This window comes from Stenella coeruleoalba (genome assembly GCF_951394435.1).
Source record: "Stenella coeruleoalba genome assembly, chromosome: 1".
NCBI classification, from domain to species: Eukaryota; Metazoa; Chordata; class Mammalia; order Artiodactyla; family Delphinidae; genus Stenella; species Stenella coeruleoalba.
The window spans coordinates 99,621,716-99,645,442 of record NC_137169.1 but is presented as its reverse complement, the minus strand read 5'-3'; the positions used below and the strand labels follow the sequence as shown (position 1 = coordinate 99,645,442).

Genomic DNA, 23,727 nt, shown 5'->3' with positions numbered 1-23,727 from the left:
ACACACAGTGACACATGTGTACGTTTCACTTTGTGGTTTTTTTTTTTTTAACCTCCTCTAGAGATTTTTATTTGCAAAACTCTTCAGCCATATTACTTCTGCCAGGAAAGCTAGGAAATATGAAATACCTCATTTCAGACTTAAAAAGGTGGAGAACATTAAGATATGGTTATCACTGCGTTCCTTTCTAAAGGTGAGTTTTAGCTGACTAACCATGGAATATCTGCAATGATACGCAGAAAACATGCTCACTGAAATTTCTGGCGGCAGATACTCAGTAGGCAGGGTAGTTCTATGTACTGGACAGATAATCAGTGGCTGACAGACTTGCTGGACACCAGGTTGGGAGTGATCTATCTGCAGAGCTGGTAGAGCTAAGTAAATAAGACCTTAGAAAGGGAAAAGAAAATTTAAATTCCTAGGGGAGAGTGATAAATTGAATGTCTCATCTTCTTCTGACTTTTGGGGGGAATATTCCAGCTGAAAATATGTTCATGAATCAATCACACCCTTAATTTGAATGGCATGGATCTCAGAGCTTAATTAAAGTCAAATATGTCCAAAATATATTAAAATCCTGTGTCAGAAACGTCTTATAAATGTTCATTTTCACGCCAGTATAGTAAGATTGGGAGTGTGAATGACCTGAGGGCTGTTGCCGTCTCCGGCGGTGACCTAAAACACTAACCTATGCATCTCACTCCACAGAGACGGGGCCCGCAGCGATCAGTGGATGTGGTTGTGTCTTCTGTCTTCCTACTGACACTTTCCATTGCTTTCATTTGTTGTGCCCAGGTAAGAGTTTCAGATCTATTTCAGTGGAAAATGGAAAATAGAGCTCACTTTCTGTTTTAAATCAGTTCACCGTGTTTAAGTATGTGTGTGTGTGTGTGTGTGTGTGTGTGTGTGTGTGTGTGTGTGTGTGTATATGTATAGACAACGGACATTTGTATCTCACAGCTCTGGGAACTGGGGAGTCCAAGGTCAAGGTGCCAGCATGGTTATGTTGAAGTATATATATTTTTAATGTGTCTACATTTCTTTTGCTAGTTTGAATACTTGTTAATTTTTCTAACTTTTTTTTTTAATTTTTAAAAAAGTTTATTTTATTTTATTTATTTATTTTTGGCTGTGTTGGGTCTTTGTTGCTGCGTGCGGGCTTTCTCTGTTTGTGGCAAGTGGGAGCTACTCTTGGTTGTGGTGCGTGGGCTTCTTATTGCAGTGGCTTCTCTTGTTGCAGAGCATGGGCTCTAGGAGTGTGGGCTTCAGTAGTTGCAGCACGTGGGCTCAGTAGTTGTGGCTTGCAGGCTCTAGAGCGCAGGCTCAGTAGTTGTGGCACACAGGCTTAGTTGCTCCGTGGCATGTGGGATCTTCCTGGACCAAGGATCAGACCCATGTCCCCTGCATCGGCAGGTGGATTCTTAACCAATGCACCACCAGGGAAGTCCTCTTCTAACTTTTGAAGTGAGAATAAAGATAATGTTTAGTCCTTTAAGACTCTAAGATCATGGTAATTTAATTTTAATTGGCAATTTTTGATTGTTAATAAAGCTATATACCATTATGGATACAAAATGGTGGTTTTCCAACTCCATTGTTTCTTCTAATTTTATTAATTGTCACTCTAAAGTAGACTTTTTCTTTTTTCCCATTTATTCATTCATTCATTTACTACGCTATGGACTCCTGTGTTCTTATTTTTATCCAGTGGATTATAAACTATTACTATGTTTTGATTCCTAAATTGTCCCAGATTTGGCAAGTAGGAGACCCTTAAAGCCCCTTCCTGTGTTCTTTTGACAGGTCCCTGTATCTTTATTTATTTATTTATTTTGGTACTTCTGTGTTTTCTTTATTACAAGAAGTTACAGCCTTATCCTGTACTTTTCCATTGATTGAATTTTAACTTAATTCTGCTATGGTCAGAAAACATGCTCTGAATGTTTTCAGTCCTTTGAAATATGTAGAATTGCCTTATTATCCAGTATATGCTCAGTTTTATTAAATCTTCCATCAGCACTTTGAAAGAATTTGTATCCCACTGTTTTGGAGAGCAGCGTTCTCTCTATATAAATTAGCCCAAGTTTATTAGTTGTATTGCTGAAACTTCCTGTGTCCCTACTCATCTTTTTGGTTTGCTTATTCTGTCAGCCACTGAGAGAGGTGTGGTCAAGCCTGCTCCGATGGTGGATTTATCTTTTTCTCCTTTTATTTCTGTCAATTTTTGCTTTATTTGTTTTTAAACAGTGTAACTGGGTGCATACAGGTTTAGAATTGTTATCCATCTCCTTGGTGGATAGACTTTTATATCCTTTATAGTTATTTTTTTTCTCAATCCAGGATCAGTTATTACATTTAGCTGTTATGTCTCTTTAATCTTCTTTAATCCTAAACAGTGTCAGGCTTTCTTTACCTTTCATGACCTTATAAAATGTCTCTATTTCTAATGTTTCTTAACTTAAAGTCTACTCTATTTGGTATTAATTTAACTACACCACCTGTGTTTTGATTAGTTTTTGTATGCAATATCTTTGTCTACCCTTTTTCATTTATTTTGTCTTTGTATATAGTTCTATCTCTTATAATCAGCATATTCTTTTTTGGTTGCTTGTTTCTTTTTTCTTTTTTTTTTTTGCTGTTAAACTATCAAAGTGCTTTAATATCTTTAGTGATATCTTTTTTTCAATGCTGAAAGGTTATTTTATTAATTTATTTTGGTAACAGATCTGTATTTATTACAAAATATATTTTCTTTTTGAGCTTTTCCCCTTTCTCTCTCTCTCTTTTTTATTGAAGTATAGTTGATTAACAATGTTGTGTTAGTTTCAGGTATACAGCAAAGTGATTGAGTTATACACATATATGAATATATATTATTTTCAGATTCTTTTCCCTTATAGGTTACTATAAAATATTGAGTATAGCTCCCTGTGATATATATACCGTATCTTCTTTATCCATTCATCTGTCGATGGACATTTAGGTTGCTTCCATGTCTTGACTGTTGTAAATAGTGCTGCAATGAACATTGGGGTGCATGTATCTTTTTGAATTATAGTTTTGTCTGGATATATGCCCAGGAGTGGGATTGCAGGATCATATGGTAACTATTTTTAGTTTTTTAAAGAACCTCCATACTGTTCTCCATAGTGGCTGTATCAATTTACATTCCCACCAACAGTGCAAGAGGGTTCCCTTTTCTCCACACCCTCTCCAGCATTTATTATTTGTAGACTTTTTCATCATGGTCATTCTGACTGGAGTGAGGTGATACCTCATTGTAGATTTAATTTACATTTCTCTAATAATTAGTGATGTTGACCATCTTTTCATGGGCCTTTTGGCCATCTGTATGTCTTTTTTGGAGAAATGTCTACTTAGATCTTCTGCCCACTTTTTTATTGGGCTGTTTGGTTTATTGTTATTCAGTTGTTTGTATATTTTGGAAATTAATCCCTTGTCAGTCGCATCATTTACAAATATTTTTTCCCATTATGTAGGTTGTCTTTTTGTTTTGTTTAAGGTTTCCTTTGCTGTGCAAAAGCCTTTAAGTTTAATTAGGTCCCATTTGTTTATTTTTGTTTTTATTTCCATTCCTCTAGGAGGTGGGTCAAAAAAGATCTTGCTGTGATTTATGTCAAAGAGTGTTCTGCCCATGTTTTCCTGTAGAAGTTTTATAGTATCCAGTCCTATGTTTAGATCTTTAATCCATTTTGAATTTATTTTTGTATATGATGTTAGAGAAGTGTTCTAATTTCATTCTTTTACATGTAGCTGTCCAGTTTTCCCAGCACCACTTATTGAAGAGGCTGTCTCTTCTCCATTGTATATTCTTGCCTCCTTTATCATAGATTAGGTGACCATAGGTGCATGGGTTTATCTCTCGGCTTTCTATCCTGTTCCACTGATCTATATTTCTGTTTCTGTGCCAGTACCGTACTGTTTTGATGAATGTAGCTTTGTAGTATAATCTGAAGTCAGGGAGCCAGATTCCTCCAGCTTCGTTTTTCTTTCTCAAAATTGCTTAGGCTATTCGGGGTCTTTTGTGTTTCCATACAAATTAAAAATTTTTTTGTTCTAGTTCTGTGAAAAATGCCATTGGTAATTTGATGGGGATTGCACTGATTCTGTAGATTGCCTTGAGTAGTATGATTATATTAACAATATTAATTTTTCTAGCCTAAGAAACCAGTATATATATATATCTTTCCATCTGTTTGTGTCTTCTTCAGTTTCTTTCATCAGTGTCTTATAGTTTTTGGAGTACAGGTATTTAGCCCCCTTAGGTAGGTTTATTCCTAGGTATTTTATTCTTTTTGATGCAGTGGTAAATGGGATTGTTTCCTTAATTTCTCTTTCTGATCTTTTGTTGTTAGTGTGTAGAAATGCAACAGATTTCTGTGTATTAATTTTGTATTCTGCAACTTTACCGAATTCATTGATGAGCTCTAGTAGTTTTCTGGTAGTGTCTTCAGGATTTTCTATGTATAGTATCATGTCATCTGCAAACAGTGACACTTTTACTTCTTCCTGTCCAATTTAGATTCCTTTTATATCTTTTTCTTCTCTGAATGCTGTGACTAGGACTTCCTAGACTATATTGAATATAAGAGGTGAGATTGAGCACCCTTGTCTTGTTCCTGATTTTAGAGGAAATGTCTTCAGCTTTTCACTGTTGAGTATGATGTTAGCTGTGGGTTTGTCATATATGGCCTTTATTATGTTGAGGTATGTTCCCTCTATGCCCACTTTCTACAGAGTTTTTAATCACTAGTGCATGTTAAATGTTGTCAAAAGCTTTTTCAGCATCTATTGATCATGTGGTTTTTATTCTTCAAATTGTTAATGTGGTGTATCACACTGATTGATTTGTGGATATTGAAAAATCCTTGCATCCCTGGGATAAATCCCACTTGATCATTTAATGTATTGTTGGATTCAGTTTGCTAGTATTTTGTTGAGGATTTTGCATCTATGTTTATCAATGATATTGGCCTGATTTTCTTTTTTTGTGATACCTTTGTCTGTTCTTGGTATCAGGGTGATGATGGCTTCATAGAATGAGTTTGGAAGTGTTCCTTCCTCTGCAATTTTGGGAATAGTTTCAGAAGTGTGGGTATTATCTCCTCTCTAAATGTTTGGTAGAATTTGCTTGTGAAGCTATCTGGTCCTAGACTTTTGTTTTCTGGGAGTTTTAAAATCACAGATTCTATTTCAGTACTTGGGATCAGTCTGTTCATATTTTCTATTTCTTCTGGTTCAGTCTTGGTAGATTGTACCTTTCTAAGAATTTGTCCATTTCTTCTAGGTTGTCCATTTTATTGGTATATAGTTGCTTGGAGTAGTCTCTCATTTCTAATTTATTGATTTGGGCCCTTTTCCTTTTTTTCTTGATGAGTCTGGCTAAAGGTTTATCAATTGTATTTATCTTTTCTAGGAACCAGCTTTTGTTAATAGTTTTATCGATGTTTTCTATTGTTCTCTTAGTCTCTATTTCATTTATTTCTGCTCTGATCTTAATGATTCCTTTACTTCTACTAACTTTGGATTTTGTTTTTTCTTCTTTCTCTAGTTGCTTTAGGTGTAAGGTTAGGTGGTTTATTAGAGATTTTTCTTGTTTCCTAAGGTAAGCTTGTATTGCTGTAAACTTACCTCTTCGAACTGCTTTTGCTGTGTCCCATAGGTTTTGGATCATCATGTTTTCAGTTTCATTTGTCTCTGGCTATTTTTTTTTAATTCCCTCTTTGATTTCTTCAGTGTTGTTTAATAGCATATTATTTAGCCTGCATGTGTTCGTGTTTTTTTCTTGCAGTTGATTTCTAATCTCATAGTGTTGTGGTCAGAAAAGATGCTTGATATAATTTCAGTTTTCTTAAATTTACCAAGGCTTGCTTCGTGGTCCAGCATGTGATGTATCCTGAAGAATGTTCCATGTGCACTTGAAAAGAATGTGCATTCTGCTGCTTTCAGTTGGAATACTGTATAAATATCAATTAAGTCCATTTAGTCTAATGTGTCATTTAAGGACTGGATTTTCTTATTGATCTGTCTGGATGATCTGTCTATTGATATAAGTGGGATGTTAAAATCCCCCATTATTATTGTGTTACTGTCAATTCCTTTTTTTATGTCTGTTAACATTTGCCTAATATATTGAGGTCCTCCTATGTTGGGGACACATGAATTTACAATTGTTACATCTTCTTCTTTGATTGATCCCTTGATCATTATGTAATGTCCTTCTTTCTCTCTTATAACTGTATTTTAAAGTCTATTTTGTCTGATATAAGTATTGCTACTTCAGCTTTCTTTTCATTTCCATTTGCATGGAATACCTTTTTTTTTAACATTTTTATTGGGGTATACTTTCTTTACAATGGTGTGTTAGTTTCTGCTGTATAACAAAGTGAATCAGCTATACATATACATACATCCCCATATCCCCTCCCTCTTATGTCTCCCCTGACTCTCCCTATCCCACCCCTCTAGGTGGACACAAAGCACCAAGCTGATCTCCCTGTGCTATGTGGCTGCTTCCCACTAGCTCTCTGTTTTATATTTGGTAGTGTATGTATGTCAATGCCACTCTCTCACTTTGTCCCAGCTTACCCTTCCCCCTCCCCATGTCCTCAAGTCCATTCTCTACGTCTAAGTCTTTATTCCTGTCCTGCCCATAAGTTCCTCAGAACCATTTCTTTTTTGATTCCATATATATGTTAGCATACGGTATTTTCTGAATTTCCGACTTACTTCACTCTGTATGACAGTCTCTAGGTCCATCCACCTCACTACAAATAACCCAATTTCTTTTTTTTTTACGGCCGAGTAATATTCCATTGTGTATATGTGCCACATCTTCCTTATCCATTCATCTGTCGATGGACCCTTAGGTGCTTCCATGTCCTGGCTATTGTAAATAGTGCTGCAGTGAACATTGTGGTACATGACTCTTTTTGAATTATGGTTTTCTCAGGGTATATGCCCAGTAGTGGGATTGCTGGGTCGTATGGTAGTTCTATTTTTAGTTTTTTAAGGAACCTCCATACTGTTCTCCATAGTGGCTGCATCAATTTACATTCCCAACAACAGTGCAAGAGGGTTCCCTTTTCTCCACACCCTCTCCAGTATTTATTGTTTGTAGATTTTCTGATGATGCCCATTCTAACTGGTGTGGGGTGATACCTGATTGTAGTTTTGATTTGCATTTCTCTAATGACTAGTGATGTTGAGCATCCTTTCATGTGTCTGTTGGTAATCTGTATACCTTCTTTGGAGAAATGTCTATTTAGGTCTTCTGCCCATTTTTGCATTGGGTTGTTTGTTTTTCTGATATTGAGCTGCATGAGCTGCCTGTATATTTTGGAGATTAATCCTTTGTCAGTTACTTCGTTTCAAATATTTTCTCCCATTCTGAGGGTTGTCCTTTTGTCTTGTTTATGGTTTCCTTTGCTGTGCAAAAGCTTTGAAGTTTCATTAGGTCCCATTTGTTTCTTTTTGTTTTTATTTCCATTTCTCTAGGAGGTGGGTCAAAAAGGATCTTGCTGTGATTTATGTCATGGAGTGTTCTGCCTGTGTTTTCCTCTAAGGGTTTTATAGTGTCTGGCCTTACATTTAGGTCTTTAATCCATTTTGAGTTTATTTTTGTGTATGGTGTTAGGGAGTGTTCTAATTTCATTCTTTTACATGTAGCTGTCCAGTTTTCCCAGCACCACTTATTGAAGAGACTCTCTTTTCTCCAAGGTGACCATATGTGCTTGGGTTTATCTCTGAGCTTTCTATCTTGTTCCATCGATCCATATTTCTGTTTTTGTGCCAGTACCATACTGTCTTGATTACTGTAGCTTTGTAGTATAGTCTGAAGTCAGGGAGCCTGATTCCTGCAGCTCCGTTTTTCGTTCTCAAGATTGCTTTGACTCTTCAGGGTCTTTTGTGTTTCCATACAAATTGTGAAATTTTTTGTTCTAGTTCTGTGAAAAGTGCCGTTGGTACTTTGATAGAGATTCCATTGAATCTGTAGATTGCTTTGGGTAGTATAGTCATTTTCACAATGTTGATTCTTCCAATCCAGGAACATGGTATATCTCGCCATCTGTTTGTGTCATCTTTAATTTCTTTCATCAGTGTCTTATAGTTTTCTGCATACAGGTCTTTTGTCTCCTTAGGTAGGTTTATTCCTAGGCATTTTATTCTTTTTGTTGCAATGGTAATTGGGAGTGTTTCCTTAATTTCTCTTTCAGATTTTTTATCATTACTGTATAGGAATGCAAGAGATTTCTGCGCCTTAATTTTGTATCCTGCTACTTTACCAAATTCATTGATTAGCTCTATTGGTTTTCTGGTAACATCTTTAGTATTCTCTATGTATAGTATCGTGTCATCTGCAAACAGTGACAGTTTTACCTCCTCTTTCCGATTTAGATTCCTTTTATTTCTTTTTCTTATTTCTTTTTCCTCTCTGATTGCTGTGGCTAAATCTTCCAAAACTATATTGAATAATAGTGGTGAATGTGGACAACCTTGTCTTGTTCCTGATCTTAGTGGAAATGGCTTCAGTTTTTCACCGTTGAGAACACCGTTGAGAACAGGTTTGTCATATTTGGCCTTTATTATGTTGAGGTAAGTTCCCTCTATGCCTACTTTCTGCAGGGTTTTTATCATAAATTGGTGTTGAATTTTGTCAAAAGCTTTTTCTGCATCTATTGAGATGATCATATAGTTTTTCTCCTTCAATTTGTTAATACGGTTTATCACATTGATTTCGTATATTGAAGAATCCTTGCATTCCTGGGAATAAACCCTACTTGGTCATGGTGTATGATCCTTTTAATGTGCTGTTGGATTCTGTGTGTAGTATTTTGTTGAGGATTTTTTGCAACTATGTTCATCAGTGATATTGGCCTGTGCTTTTCTTTTTTTGTGGCATCTTTCTCTGGTTTTGGTATCAGGGTGATGGTGGCCTCGTAGAATGAGTCTGGGAGTGTTCCTCCTTCTGGTAGATTTTGGAAGAATTTGAGAAGGATAGGTGTTAACTCTTCTCTAAATGTTTGATAGAATTCTCCTGTGAAGTCACCTGGTCCTGGGTTTTTGTTTGTTGTAAGACTTTTAATCACAGTTTCAATTTCAGTAGTTGTGATTGGTCTGTTTATATTTTCTATTTCTTCCTGGTTCAGTCTTGGGAGGTTGTGCTTTTCTAAGAATTTGTCCGTTACTTCCAGGTTGTCCATTTTATTGGCATATAGTTGCTTGTAGTAATCTCTCATGATCCTTTGTATTTCTGCAGTGTCAGTTGTTACTTCTCCTTTTTCATTTCTAATTCTATTTATTTGAGTCTTCTCACATTTTTTCTTTATGAGTCTGGCTAATGGTTTGTCAATTTTGTTTATCGTCTCAAAGAACCATCTTTTAGTTTTATTGATCTTTGCTATTGTTTCCTTCATTTCTTTTTCATTTATTTCTTATCTGATCTTTATGATTTCTTTCCTTCTGCTAACTTTGGGGTTTACTTGTTCTTCTTTCTCTGATTGCTTTAGGTGTAAGGTTAGTCTGTTTATTTGAGATGTTTCTTGTTTCTTGAGGTAGGATTGTATTGCTATAAACTTCCCTCTTAGAACTGCTTTTGCTGCATCCCATAGGTTTTGGGTTGTCATGTTTTTATTGTCATTTGTTTCTAGGTATTTTTTGATTTCCTCTTTGATTTCTTCAGTGATCTCTTGGTTATTTAATAGTGTATTGTTTAGCTTCCATGTGTTTGTACTTTTTACAGATTTTTTTCCTGTTATTGATATCAAGTCTCATAGCATTGTAGTTGGAAAAGATACTTGATACGATTTCAGTTTTCTTAAATTTACGAAGGCTTGATTTGTGACCCAAGATATGATCTCTTCTGGAGAATGTTCCATGAGCACTTGAGAAGAAAGTGTAATCTGCTGTTTTGGGATGGAATGTCCTATAAATATCAATTAAATCCATCTTGTTTAATGTATCATTTAAAGCTTGTGTTCCTTATTTTCATTTTGGATGATCTGTCCACTGGTGAAAGTGGGGTGTTAAAGTCCCCTACTATGATTGTGTTACTGTTGATTTCCCCTTTTATGGCTGTTAGCATTTGAGTTTATGTATTGAGGTGCTCTTATGTTGGGTGCCTAAATATTTACTATTGTTACATCTTCTTCTTGGATTGATCCCTTGATCATTATGTAGTGTCCTTCTCTGTCTCTTGTAATAGTCTTTATTTTAAAGTCTATTTTGTCTGATATGATAATTCCTACTCCAGCTTTCTTTTGATTTCCATTTGCATGGAATATGTTTTTGCATACCCTCACTTTCAGTCTGTATGTGTCTCTAGGTCTGAAGTGGGTCTCTTGTAGACAGCATATGTACGAGTCTTATTTTTGTATCTATTCAGCCAGTCTATGTATTTTGGTTGGAGCATTTAATCCATTTACATTTAAGGTAATTATCGATATGTATGTTTCTATTACCATTTTCTTAATTGTTTTGGGTTTGTTATTGTAAGTTGTTTTCTTCTCTTGTGTTTTCTGCCTAGAGAAGTTCATTAAGCATTTGTTGTAGAGCTGGTTTGGTGGTGCTGAATTCTCTTAGCTCTTGCTTGTCTGTAAAGGTTTTAATTTCTCCGTCAAATCTGAATGAGATCCCTGCTGGGTAGAGTAAACTTGGTTGTAGGTTTTTCCCTTTCATCACTTTAAATATGTCCTGCCACTCCCCTCTGGCCTGCACAGTTTCTGCTGAAAGATCAGCTGTTAACCTTATGGGGATTCCCTTGTATGCTATTTGTTGTCTTTTCCTTGCTGCTTTAAGTATTTTTTTCTTTGTATTTAATTTTTAATAGTTTGATTAACATGTGTCTTGGCGTGTTTCTCCTTTGTTTTATCCTGTATGGGACCATCTCTGCTTCTTGGACTTGATTGACTATTTCCTTTCCCATATTATGGAAGTTTTCAACTATAATCTCTTCAGTTAGTTTTTCAATCCCTTTCTTTTTCTCTTCTTCTGGGACCCCTATAATTCAAATGTTGGTGCGTTTAACATTCTCCCAGATGTCTGTGAGATTGTTCTCAATTCTTTTCATTCTTTTTTCTTTATTCTGTTCTGCAGTAGTTATTTCCACTGTTTTATCCTCCAGGTCACTTATCCATTTTTCTGACTTAGTTACTCTGCTATGGATTACTTCTAGAGAATTTTAACTTTCATTTATTGTGTTGTTCATCATTGTTTGTTTGCTCTTTAGTTCTTCTAGGTCCTTGTTAAACGTTTCTTGCATTTTCTCCATTCTATTTCCATGATTTTGTATCATCTTTATTATCATTACTCTGAATTCTTTTTCAGGTAGACTGCCTATTTCCTCTTCATTTGTTTGGTCTGGTGGGTTTTTATCTTTCTCCTTCATCTGCTGTGTATTTCTCTATCTTCTCATTTTGCTTAACTTACTGTGTTTTGGGTCTCCATTTTGCAGGCTGCAGGTTTGTAGTTCCCGTTGTTTTTGGTGTCTGTCCCCAGTGGCTAAGGTTGGTACAGTGGGTTGTGTAGGCTTCCTGGTGGAGGGGACTGGTGCCTGTGTTCTGGTGGATGAGGTTGGATCTTGTCTTTCTAATGGGCAGGGCCACATCCGGTAGTGTGTTTTGGGGTGTCTGTGACCTTATTATGATTTTAGGCAGCCTCTGTGCTAATGGGTGGGTTTGTGTTCCTGTCTTGCTAGTTGTTTGGCACAGGGTGTCCAGCACTGTATCTTGCTGGTTGTTGAGTGGAGTTGGGTCTTAGCATTGAGATGGAGATCTCTGGGAGAGCTTTTGCCTTTTGATATTACATGAGGCCCGGAGGTCTCTGGTGGTCCAATGTCCTTAACTCAGCTCTCCCACCTCAGAGGTTCAGGCCTGACACCCAGTGTTAGACAGAGCACCAAGACCCTGTCAGACACATGGCAAACCTCCTCACTGAGCCCAGGAATTGCTGATCTCTGCCAGGTGACCAAATGTGAGGTGTCCTGATGCCTCTCTTGCCTCAACTCTGAGGCAGAGCACCACTTGGACAAGCATGGGAAGGAACATCACACGGACCAAGCCCTGACGTTTGCTGGGGCCTTCACAGCAGGCCTGGGGCCTGGCACTGTTGGTTCAGAAGTGGCTCATTTTAATGTGCTCTGACCTAACGCTGCAGCTGGTTTCTAGAAAGGGAACAAAAAATGCTGCGTTTAAAAACAGCAGCCAAGCCCTCCCTTACCCTTGCCTGATCTCTGGGGAGGTAGTTCTAACCTGGAATACATTTTTCCATCCCCTCACTTTCAGTCTGTATGTGCCTCTAGATCTGAAGTGGGTCTCTTGTAGAAAATATATGTACAGGTCTTCTTTTGTATTCATTCAGCCAGTCTGTGTCTTTTGGTGGAGTATTTAATCTGTTTACATTTAAAGCAATTATCGATAACGTATGTTCTTATTGCCATTTTGTTAATTGTTTTGGATTTGTTTTTGTAGGTCATTTTTTTTACCTTTCCTCTTTTGTTCTCTTCTCTTGTGATTTGATGACTATCTTTAGTGTTGTGTTGGGATTCCTTTTCCTTTTTTGTGTGTATATCTATTATGGATTTTTGGTTTGTGGTTACCATGAGTTTTGGTATAGCAGCCTATATATATATACAAGATTGTTTTAAGTTGCTGATCTCTTAATTTCAAATACATTTTATTTATTTATTTTTAACTTTAATTTTTCTTGGCTGTGTTGGTCTTCATTGCTGCACCCGGGCTTTTCTCTAGTTGTGGCGAGCGGGGGCTACTTTTCGTTGTGGTGCATGGGCTTCTCATTGCAGGGGCTTCTCTTGTTGCAGAGCACAGGCCTAGGCATGCGGGCTTCAGTAGCTGTGGCACATGGGCTCAGTAGTTGTGGCTCATGGGTTCTAGAGCACAGGCTCAGTAGTTGTGGTGCACGGGCTTAGTTGCTCTGTGGCATGTGGGATCGTCCCAGACCAGGGCTCGAACCCATGCCCATTGCATTGGCAGGGGGATTCTTAACCACTGTGCCACCAGGGAAGCCGTCAAATGCATTTTAAATATCCTGCGTTTATACTCTCTCTCCTCCTCTCACAATTACTAGTTTTGATGTTATATTTGTATGTGGATGATTTTGTACCTTTACTATATGTTTGCCTTTACTGGTGAGCTTTTCATTTCACACTTTTCTTATTTTTAGTTGTGGTCTTTTCTTTTCCATTTGGAGAAGTTCCTTTAGCATCTGTTGTAAAGCTGGTTTGGTAGTGCAGAATTCTCTTAGCTTTTGCCTGTCTGTAAAGCTTTTGATTTCTCTATCAAATATGAACTAGAGCCTTGCTGAGTATAGTATTCTTGGTTGTAGGTTTTTCCCCTTCATCACTTTAAATATATTATGCCACTCCCTTCTGGCCTGCAGAGTTTCTGCTGAAAAATCAACTGATAACCTAATGGGGATTCCCTTGTATGTTATTTGTTGCTTTTCCCTTGTTGTTTTCATATTTTCTCTGTCTTTAATTTTTGTCAGTTTGATGACTATGTGTCTCAGTCTGTTCCTCCTTGAGTTAATCCTATATGGGATTCTCTATGCTTCCTGGACTTGGGTGACTGTTTCCTTTCCCATGTTAGGGAAGTGTTCAGCTATTATCTCTTCAAATATTTTCTTAGGCCCTTTCTCTCCCTCTTCTCCTTCTGGGACCCCTATAATGCAAATGTTGGTGCATTTGACATTGTCCCAGAGGTCTCTTAACCTGTGTTCATTTCTTTTCATTCTTTTTTCTTTATTCTGTTCCACATCAGTGATTTCCACTACTCTGTCTTCCAGTTCACTGATTTGTTCTTCTGCCTCATTTATTCTGCTATTGATTCCTTCTAGTGTATTTTTCATTTCAGTTATTGCATTCTTCAACTCTGTTTGGTTGTTCTTTATATTTTCTAACTCTTTGCTAATAACTTCTTGCTCTGTGCATCCATTCTTTTCCTGAGCTCTTGGATCATCTTTACAATCATTACTTTGAACTCTTTCTCAGGTAGATTACCTATCTCCAGTTTACTTAGTTGTTCTTCTGGAGTTTTATCTTGTTTCTTTGTCTGGAACATATTCCTTTGCTGTCTCATTTTGTTTAAATTTCTATTTGTTTTCTTACGTATGTAGTAGAATAGTTAACATTTCTTGACCTTGGAGAAGTGGTCCTCTGTAGGGGATGTCCTATGTGTCCCAACAGTACACTCCCATCTTGTTATCTAAGGGCCAGGGACCATTCCCAGGGTGGGTTCTGACCTGTGTTTTTGGAGTTAGTTCCACAGGCTGTGGGATTGCAGTTTTCTTGCTTCTAGTGTCTTCCCCCTGGTGGGTGAGGCTGGTCTAGAGGCTTGTCCAGGCTTCCTGGTGGGAGGGGCCAGTGCCTGCCCACTGGTGAGTGGAGCTGGGTGCTGGCCCTCTGGTGGGCAGGGCCATGTCAAGGGGCATGTCTGGAGGTGGCTGTGGGCTCAGGAAGTCTTTAGGCAGCCTGTCTGCTGATGGGTGGGGCTGTGTTCCTGCCCTCTTGGTTGTTTGGCCTGAGGCATCCCAGCACTGGAGCCTACAGGCCGTTGGGTGGGGCCAGGCCTTGGTGCCAAGATCCCAAGCGAGATGTCTACCTCCAGCCAGAGTTCACATCAATGAACACTCCTCAGTGTGTCAGCCACCAGCTTTTATGATCCTAGAGAGAGCCACAGCTGCCCCCTGCCTTCCCAGGAGACCCTCCAAGACCAGCAGGGAGGTCTGGCCCAGGCTCCTATGAAGTCACTGCTTTTGCCCTCAGTCCCAGTGCACAACGACCTTGTATATGCCCTCCAAGAGTGAAGTCTCTGTTTTCCCCAGTCCTGTGGAGCTCCTACAATCAAGCCCCACTGGCCTTCAAAGCCAAATGCTCTGGGGCTCCTCCTCCCAGTGCCAGACCCCTAGGCTGGGGAACCTGGTGTAGGGCTCAGAGCTCTCATTCCTTGGGGAGAATTTCTGTGATATAATTATTCTCCAGTTTGTGGGTCACCCACCCAGGCTGTATGGGATTTGATTATATTACGAGTGCACCCCTCCTACCATCTCACTGTGGTTTCTTATTTATGTCTTTGAATGTAGAATATTTTTTTTTGGTAGCTTCCAGTCTTTTTTACTGATGGTTGTTCAGCAGTTAGTTGTGATTTTGATGTGCTTGTGAGAGGAGGTGAGCTCAAGGTCCTTCTACTCCATTATGTTGTCTCCAGTCCTGCTCCTGTTTGCTTGTTTCTTAATCCAGCCTCCCAGTTTTAGTGATTTGGAATGTCTGACTCAGTTAAAACTTAATTACTATAACTACAAATACTATTTGGTTCCTATTTGGTTCATTTGTTAATTTTCCTTTTTCTCTTTTTTTTTGGCCATCTTTTATTAATCAAATATGTTAAAATGTTTCATTTAATCCTCTCTGTTAACTTTATATATATATTTACTACTGTTGACCCCAGAGATTACAACATACATCCTTAGCTTATTACAGTCTAATAAAATTATTAATTTACCATGCTAGGACCTTACAACACTTTATGTCATTTACCCATTCACTTTTTTTTTTTTACCTATTCACTTTTGTGTTACACATGTCCTTCATTTTCATTTTACATATATCTTAAACCCATAAAATGTAATTATTATTGCTTTTTGTAGTTAATTATTCATTTATATTTACCTACATATTTACCCTTTCCATTACTTTTCATTAGTTTGTGCATTTCTGTGTTTTTCTCTGGGATTATTTCCTGCCTGCTTGAAGAATCTGCTGGTGATGAATTCTCTCAGTTTTTGTTTGTTTGAAAATGTCTTTTATCACTTTCATGTTTGAAGGATATTTTTAATGGGTAGAGATTTCTAGGTTGCCAGTTACTTTCAGCACTTTTAGGTTGCTATTAGTTGTTACTTTCCTCCCCCCTGCCGCCCCCCACCCCCACCCCTTAGTTGTAAGTAACTTGCTGGGGTGAATACCTGACCCAGACTAAACTAAACATATTCCCTCTTTTGCAAATTAGAAATGAAAACCTGAGGTATCAGTGGTGGACTTTGCAGAAGAAAGGTCAGAAGGGATCACTGGGGCCAGTAGCATTGGAAACAAGTCAGAGTTGGGGGGAGCAGTAAAGGAGGGTCTTGCAAGGCAGTGGAATTAGCTGAGAGGAGTGGAGGGGGGAGCCTGAATGGCCCTAGTGGAAGGGAGATGGGGAGGGCAGCTACCTGCTGACTTCCTGATTTTCAAAGGCCCGCATTTAGTTTCTGTGAGGGGTCTCTATATTTTTCAATAAATCTCATTTTACCTTGGGCTTGCTTTAGTAAACTTCTTTACATTTCAATCAACAAAAAAATTTTGTAAAAAACAAGAACTTTTACCTGAAAACTTGACACATCATAGGCATTTTATAATTGGTGGCTGCGGCTATTGTTATTCAGATCCTAAAGTGGAGTAAAGAGCTGATCCTCAGGATTTTCTAGTCATGCCAGTGGGATGGGCCGCATGTTTTAGGGGGCTCTGTTATTCAAATGCAGATTTACTATTGGGTTGGTCAAAAAGTTTGTTCAGTTTTTTTCCATAAGATGGCTCTAGGAGTGCTTAGTTGTCTAACTTCATTTGAAACAATTTCATTAGATTGTATTGTGACAGCTGTCATGTCAGCCTGCATTTAAAAAAAAAAAACTTATCAAAACTGGTGAATTTTTGTGCAGCCATGTTGAATATGGAATATTGAAGACGCTTGAAGAAAGAAAGCAACATTTTCAGCATTTATGCTTTATTATTTCAAGAAAGGTAAAACCACAAATGAAATGCAAAAAAGACTTGTGCAGTATATGGAGAAGGTGCTGTGACTGATCGAACGTGTCAAAAGTGGTTTGTGAAGTTTTGTGCTGGAGATTTCTCTCTGGACGTTACTCCGTGGTCGGGTAGACCAGTTGGAGTTGATAGTGTTCAAATCGAGACATTAATTGAGAATAATCAACATTATACCACACAGGAGATAGCCGACATACAATATCCAAGTTGAGCAATGAAAATCATGTGCACCGGGGGTGCACATGGGTTATGGGTTATGGGTTATGTCCATCGCTTTGATGTTTGGGTTTTACGTAAGTAAAGCGAAAAAAATCTTCTTGACTGTATTTCCACATGCGATTCTCTGCTTAAACGTAACGAAAATGTTCCATTTTTAAAACATATTGTGACGGGAGATGAAAAGTGGATAGTGTACAATAATGAGGAATGGAAGAGATCGCGGGGCAAGCGAAATGAACCACCACCAACCACAGCAAAGGCCGGTCTTCATCCAAAGGAGGTGATGTTGTGTATATGGTGGGATTGGAAGGGAGTCCTCTATTATGAGCTCCTTCCAGAAAACCAAATGATTAATTACAACAAATACTGCTCCCAGCACCCCGGAGAACATGGCGCCGCGAGTGGCGTGGAGCGTGCGGGCTGCGGTCTGCAGCCTGTGCCCAACACGCCCTGCCTGCCGCGGCCCTGGGGACTGCGGGCGGGTGCCGTCCGGGTGCTGCGCACTGGACCCACTCTGCTGTCGGATTGTAAATTCAGACAAACATAAATGGGTAACAGCAGAAAACGGTGTTGGAACAGTGGGAATCAGCAATTTTGCACAGGAAGCTTTGGGAGATGTTGTTTACTGTAGTCTGCCTGAAGTTGGGACAAAGTTGAACAAACGAGGAATTTGGTGCTTTGGAAAGGGTGAAAGCTGCTAGTGAACTCTATTCTCCTCTGTCAGAAGTAACTGAAATTAATGAAGCCCTAGCAGAAAATCCAGGACTTGTCAACAGATCTTGTTATGATGATGGTTGGCTGATCAAGATGACACTCAGTAACCCTTCAGAACTAGATGAACTAATGAGTGAAGAAGCACATGAGAAATACATAAAATCTATTGAGGAGTGAAAATGGAACCACTAAAGAAATTAGTTTGAAACAACTTAATCTCGCCTAGTTGTCTTAAATTAGTGGTGGATAGATTTTTAAAAAGCAACTTTTAGCAAAAGAAACTACTTGCAACAATGTTGCCTGAAGAAAATACCCCTTAACCTCCTAATGATTTCAGATAAACACGTGCATCTTTTTCACAACACCCTGTGATTTTTAGGCTAGTCTGCAGTTATAATACTCAGAATTCCTGAAATTATCTGTGGTAAAACTAGTTATAAAAATGATGCAATTCAAGGATAACATTGTTATCTTAACCTTATATAATATTGTAACTTGCTTACAGCCATCCCTGGATTTGGGTCAAAATACTCAATGAACTTGCCACTGGAAATAAATGGCAGTGGAGAAAAGTTTGTTAGTTGTATAGTGTCCAGTAAAGAACATTACTATCTTAATTTTGCAATATATTGTGTTTGCTGGTGCTATTTTTAAGCAACAGCCTTGCAGGAAAATAAGAAACAGTTTAATAATAAAATATTCAAATTCTTAAAAAAAAAATACTGCTCCCAATTAGGCCAACTGAAAGCAGCACTCAACGAAAAGCATCCAGAATTAGTCAACAGAAAACACATCATCTTCCATCAGGATAACGCAAGACTGCATGTTTCTTTGATGACCAGGCGAAAACTGTTACAGCTTGGCTGGGAAGTTCTGATTCATCCGCCACATTCACCAGACATTGCACCTTTGGATTTCCATTTATTTAGGTCTTTACAAAATTCTCTTAATGGAAAAAATTTTCAATTCCCTGCAAGACTGTAAAAGGCACCTGGAACAGTTCTTTGCTCAAAAAGATAAAAAAGTTTTGGGAAGATGGAATTATGAAGTTGCCTGAAAAATGGCAGAAGGTAGTGGAACAAAAGGGTGAATACGGTGTTCAATGAAGTTCTTGGTGAAAATGAAAAATGTGTCGTTTACTTTTACTTAAAAACCAAAGGAACTTTTTGGCCAACCCTACTTTGAAAAATGGTCACCATATAATTGTGAGTGGGCACACTTGTGGTTAAAGAGTTTGGAAATATATTTGTCTTACTTTCCTTATTCTATTATGTTTTCTTCCCTTGTTACTTCCATACCCTTGCTGTCTCTCATGCAAAGAAGAAAATCTAGGAAACTTAGAGAAATACATAATTACTAATTGAATAGATAATACTTTATGAGTATTAAAAGTCTCCTACTTTGAGTATTAAAATATTGGTATCTTGTAAATGTTTTTAAAGTTCTAGAGTAAAGGAGTAATTACAGATTTTAAGACAAGTGAAAAACTTAACTTTTTTTTGGTCCTTTTCATAGGTTCTCCGGGGACATAAAACTTTCCTAAATGATGCTTACAATTGGGAGTTTTTGATCTGGGAATCAGCTTTACTACTTTTCTTACTGCGCTTAGCCTCACTGGGGTCTGAAACCAATAAGAAATACAGCAATGTCTCAATATTACTTACTGAACAGGTATTGATTGGTCCTTGACAGTTTGATTCAGTGGTTAGAGATGGTATAATAAGATTTCTGCAGAAGATTCAGGGTTGAGTCTAGATTCTGTCACTTTCTAGCTATATGACCTTACACCTTACAAGTCACTTTGCAACTATATAATTGCTTCCTCTTTATAAAATGAGGATATTATCTTTCCCACCTGCTCCCAGGATTGGGTGCTACTTCATAGTATAAAAATTATTTTTTTTGGTGGTAATGGAGCGTGCTTTTAATCTCATATTCTGTGTCCAGTATTAGATCTTTAGAGTACCTGTCATTTAAGGATGTTTAATAAGCTTCTTGACTTTCTTCTCTATCAGTCAAACGCTGAATACAGTCAGTGTTTGGAAAATACTTGCTCTTTAGTATGTGAGTAGATATTACAATTGAGAAATGTTTCTTATAAATACAGAGTAGTATAGAGTTGGTTTTTTTGTTTTTAATTTCATGTTTATCCATAAGTTTTAAATAAAAATACCTAATATCATTAGATTTTTTTTTTTTTTTGGCCTTAGAATTATAGTGGAGAATTCTTACCATAAGGGGAAAAACAAGGGGTTAGTAAATTAAAAGCAGCGATCTTTTTCCATTCCATGAATGTTTAATGAGGATGTTAGATTATTTGGGGGATACCAAGATGAATAAGATATAGTTTTTGAACTCAAGGAGTTTACATTTTAATTGCTATAATTAATATAAAAGTTTGCATTGTTTTGATAAATTGCTTCATTGTTATTTTTTCTTCACTAAATAGCTTTTCTTTGCCATATGTGACTGATTAGGGATGGGGTTTTGGGTAGGTGGCATATGTGCTCTGAAGAAATAGCTACTGGAATTTTGAAATTTATTTTACTTGAAAACATTGACCTCAAAATCTGCCATGTTGAATGCAATATATATATCTATCTTTTCCATGACATTTGCCCTAATCTCTATTCCTGCCCTTAGATTAATTTATATCTTAAAATGGAAAAAAAGCCGAATAAGAAAGAACAGCTTACTCTAGTAAACAATGTTTTAAAGCTATCCACCAAGTTGTTGAAAGTAAGTAATACCCTGTGATACATTTTTACTACCATTTAATTAAATCAATGCTGTACTTCTTGGAGAGGACCCTAGTAACAGATAGATGCTGTGTAGATTCAAACTACCTACTTGATAGTTTGGGGTTAATGACTCTATGAGAAAAAGCTTCCCAACTTACTACCCAAGTTCTAGTGATTGCTGATGTCTGTCACATTTTAAAATTACATTAAAAAATAACAAATAGCATATTGCTTGAATCCACCTTTAAAAACTTAGCTAGTGGAAAAGTAGGTGAGAGTCCATTACAGGCATTAATTAATTAATTAATTAATTTTTAATTTTAAAATTATTATTTTTAATTGAAGTATAGTTGATTTACAATGTTTCTGGTGTACTGCAAAGTGATATATATATTCAGATTCTTTTCCATTATAGGTTATTACAAGATATTGAACATAGTTCCCTGTACAATACAGTAGGTCCTTGTTGTTTATTTTATATACAATAGTCTGTATCTGTTAATCCCAAATTCCAAATTTATCCCTCCCCCGCTTCCCCTCATTGCAGGTTTTTTGAAGGTAGCTATTGGACATTAAGGGAAGAGGTTTTAAGCAATCATCCTCTCCCAAGACTGAAAAAAACAGTCGAGAAATCACTGGTGGCTATTAAGAAACCATGTATTTCATCTCAGTTCTTTCATGTTTTTGTAGGAGCTGGACACACCATTTAGACTCTATGGACTGACAATGAATCCCTTGATCTACAATATCACACGAGTAGTTATCCTTTCTGCTGTCTCAGGTGTTATAAGTGATCTTCTAGGATTTAATATAAGAGTAAGTGTGATTATCACTCTGTAGCATCTGCCTTGGTCTTAAAACTTATTGTATATAGTAATCTTTGTTCTTCCCACTGTGTGTGTGTGTGAGAGAGAGAGCGAGACAGGGAGGGTGGAAGGAGGGAGGGAGGGACTGGCATGGAAATAACTCTTGAGGTAGAGAAATAGACATTTGAAATAGACATTCAGCTTAGGTTTTTTCATTTTATGCAAGTACAATAGATCGTGCTCTTGAATGGAACACAAAAATCAAGTTTGAATCTCATGTCAATTTAATAGCGTGGGCTGGATTGGCCTCTGATCTAGGGAAATGTACAGAGGCAGAATGAATGAAAACCAAAAACCCGTGAACTGCAGTATATCTTTTTTGATCCTGGAAATTGTTAACGGTTTTTTCTCTATGACGTTCTATGGTTGCTGTTGTCACAGCTGGTACTTTTTTCTTATGTAAACGGTTCTTGGTTTACATGTAAGTGTACCTATCAACCCCACCTATTTGTCATAAAACTAACTATTTTGGTGATTTTCTTTTCTTAGCTGTGGAAAATTAAGTCATAAGCTGAGTCATGTGCCCGGACTTTCTCCCCTTGCTGGCATCAGTGCTTAACCCATTAAGGAGAGAGATGACTGCAAACCCATGAGACACCCACCTGCTTGTTCACACGGAGAGGTGCCCTCAGCTCTACCTAATCTAACGAATGGTGTTTTCAGAGGAACAGAGCCTTTCCAACTGGGTGTGCATGCTAAACACCTGTATTTTCATGGTTTTCAAATAGTATGAGTAGTCAGAAGACTGAAGACTGTTGTGTTATAGTAAGTTAAGGACAACTTTTTAAGTTAGGAAATTTATTCTGGGCATTTCAGTGCTGTGACAGTTATATTTATTGGAAATAGTCTTTCGGGTAACTATGGCAGATGCCCAAAGCATGAAGCAAAATCCTTTATTGGAAATATGCAAATTCAGTACTTTTCTATTACAGTCTATAGAATTGGAGATTTCATTTCTCTAGCAAAGAGAGATCAAGTTTAAACTATTTTAGGTTGAGCCTGAATAAAAGAACTTTATTGGAGAATTTCAGTTTCTAGGCTTTTTTGTTGTTGTTGAAAGAAAAAAATAACCTTTTAAACTGTGATTTTCTGTTAAACTATGGAGAAAATTTTACTTAGTTTATAATTTTGAAGTTAATCCTAATAACTGTATAGTTGTTGGTGAAAGAGTCATGCATGTAATATGGCATGTAATCCAGCATGAGAAATTTAAGTCTATGCACACTCATCCGTGTCCACCATAAAACATGTTTTCCATTTAAATCATCTGAGCTATGTTTCCCATCACACTACTAAGTGAAGCGTTCATAGTTTATCTGTTGTGAGACTCAGTGTATTTAACCCTCAGTATAATCTCATGTCCTCGGTGTCTGTACTGAGCCAAGCTATGCCACTGATGATTTGGATTCTCTTATCAGTATCCCCTATTGCACATACATGCGTATACATATGTTAATGAAAACTCTAATAGTCTACATTTAATTCCTGCTCATTAAGTTACCCACTTTGAAGAATCTCTCGAGGCAAATTGAAAGCCCACATTTTAATGACAAAATTTTGTGAATTTTTAAATGGAAATAATTAGGAAACTTAGTTATTACATGTGAAGTATGTACATGCAAAATCAGTGTATCATTTACACATATCCTAATATGCAGGAAGATTTTTGAGGTTTAAAGATGAATTTCTTAAGTCCAGGAATTGAGGTCAGACCTTTCTGGATTCATATCCTTGGCTCTGCTACTTATTAGCTTCGTAGTCTAAGGCAAGTTACTTAACATTTTTGCATCTCAATTTCTTTACCTGCTTAATAAGGATAATAACTACCTAATAGTGTTGTTAAGGTTAAATGAGATTATCAGGTAAGGTACTTAACATAGCATAAAGTACATCGCCCTTAATAAATCCACCATAAACATTTGTAATTACTGTTTAAAACCCTTTAAAAATCTTTTGCTGATAGATTCCTAACTGTGAAGATAGAAACCTAGGGGGCAAGATTGCTGAACTAGAAGTGGATTACCAAAAATTTGCAGCCATTCCAAATACTGCGTGAGAGTTACAATTCTTTTTAAAAAGTAAAACCCCATTATAGTGATTTACCTTTGGAAGGAACTGATCTGTAAAGGCACTTCGGTATCTCAGCAGATGGCTCATAGAAATCATGCTTTAACTGTTTTCCATAAGGGACAATAGCAGCTATCTCAAATCCAGGATTGAGCTGCTCAGTGCAGATTTCGGATGAAGAAAGCTTTATCTTTTTCTGTTACAAAAAAAAACCACTGTTCTATTTTTATTTGAATTTTTTACACAGTGAATCTTTAGCGTAAATGCAGCATTCAGAATAGCTTACTCC

The 23,727-nt window shown here is 37.3% G+C and overlaps 1 protein-coding gene and 1 pseudogene across 8 annotated transcripts in view; both read left to right on the top strand.

The window, feature by feature from the left end:
* Positions 1 to 21,996, top strand: part of PHTF1 (putative homeodomain transcription factor 1) — a gene marked incomplete at its 3' end in the record, with an annotated part of 61,723 nt that extends 39,727 nt beyond the window's left edge. For 5 of the 7 annotated variants that reach the window (XM_079944280.1, XM_079944281.1, XM_079944285.1 and 2 more), the window contains 6 exons: positions 62 to 193; positions 709 to 795; positions 19,280 to 19,435; positions 20,408 to 20,503; positions 21,196 to 21,321; positions 21,861 to 21,996. In XM_079944280.1, the coding sequence (XP_079800406.1) occupies positions 62 to 193; positions 709 to 795; positions 19,280 to 19,435; positions 20,408 to 20,503; positions 21,196 to 21,321; positions 21,861 to 21,881 (618 nt within the window). Of the gene's footprint in view, positions 1 to 61; positions 194 to 708; positions 796 to 19,279; positions 19,436 to 20,407; positions 20,504 to 20,920; positions 20,961 to 21,195; positions 21,346 to 21,860 lie in introns of those variants that run through there. The other 2 variants (XM_079944282.1, XM_079944279.1) reach the window with 2 other exon arrangements.
* Positions 17,172 to 18,635, top strand: LOC307183734 (glycine cleavage system H protein, mitochondrial-like; annotated as a pseudogene). The gene has a single exon. The product of its transcript is annotated as a glycine cleavage system H protein, mitochondrial-like (transcript).
* Positions 21,997 to 23,727: the final 1,731 nt, after the last annotated feature.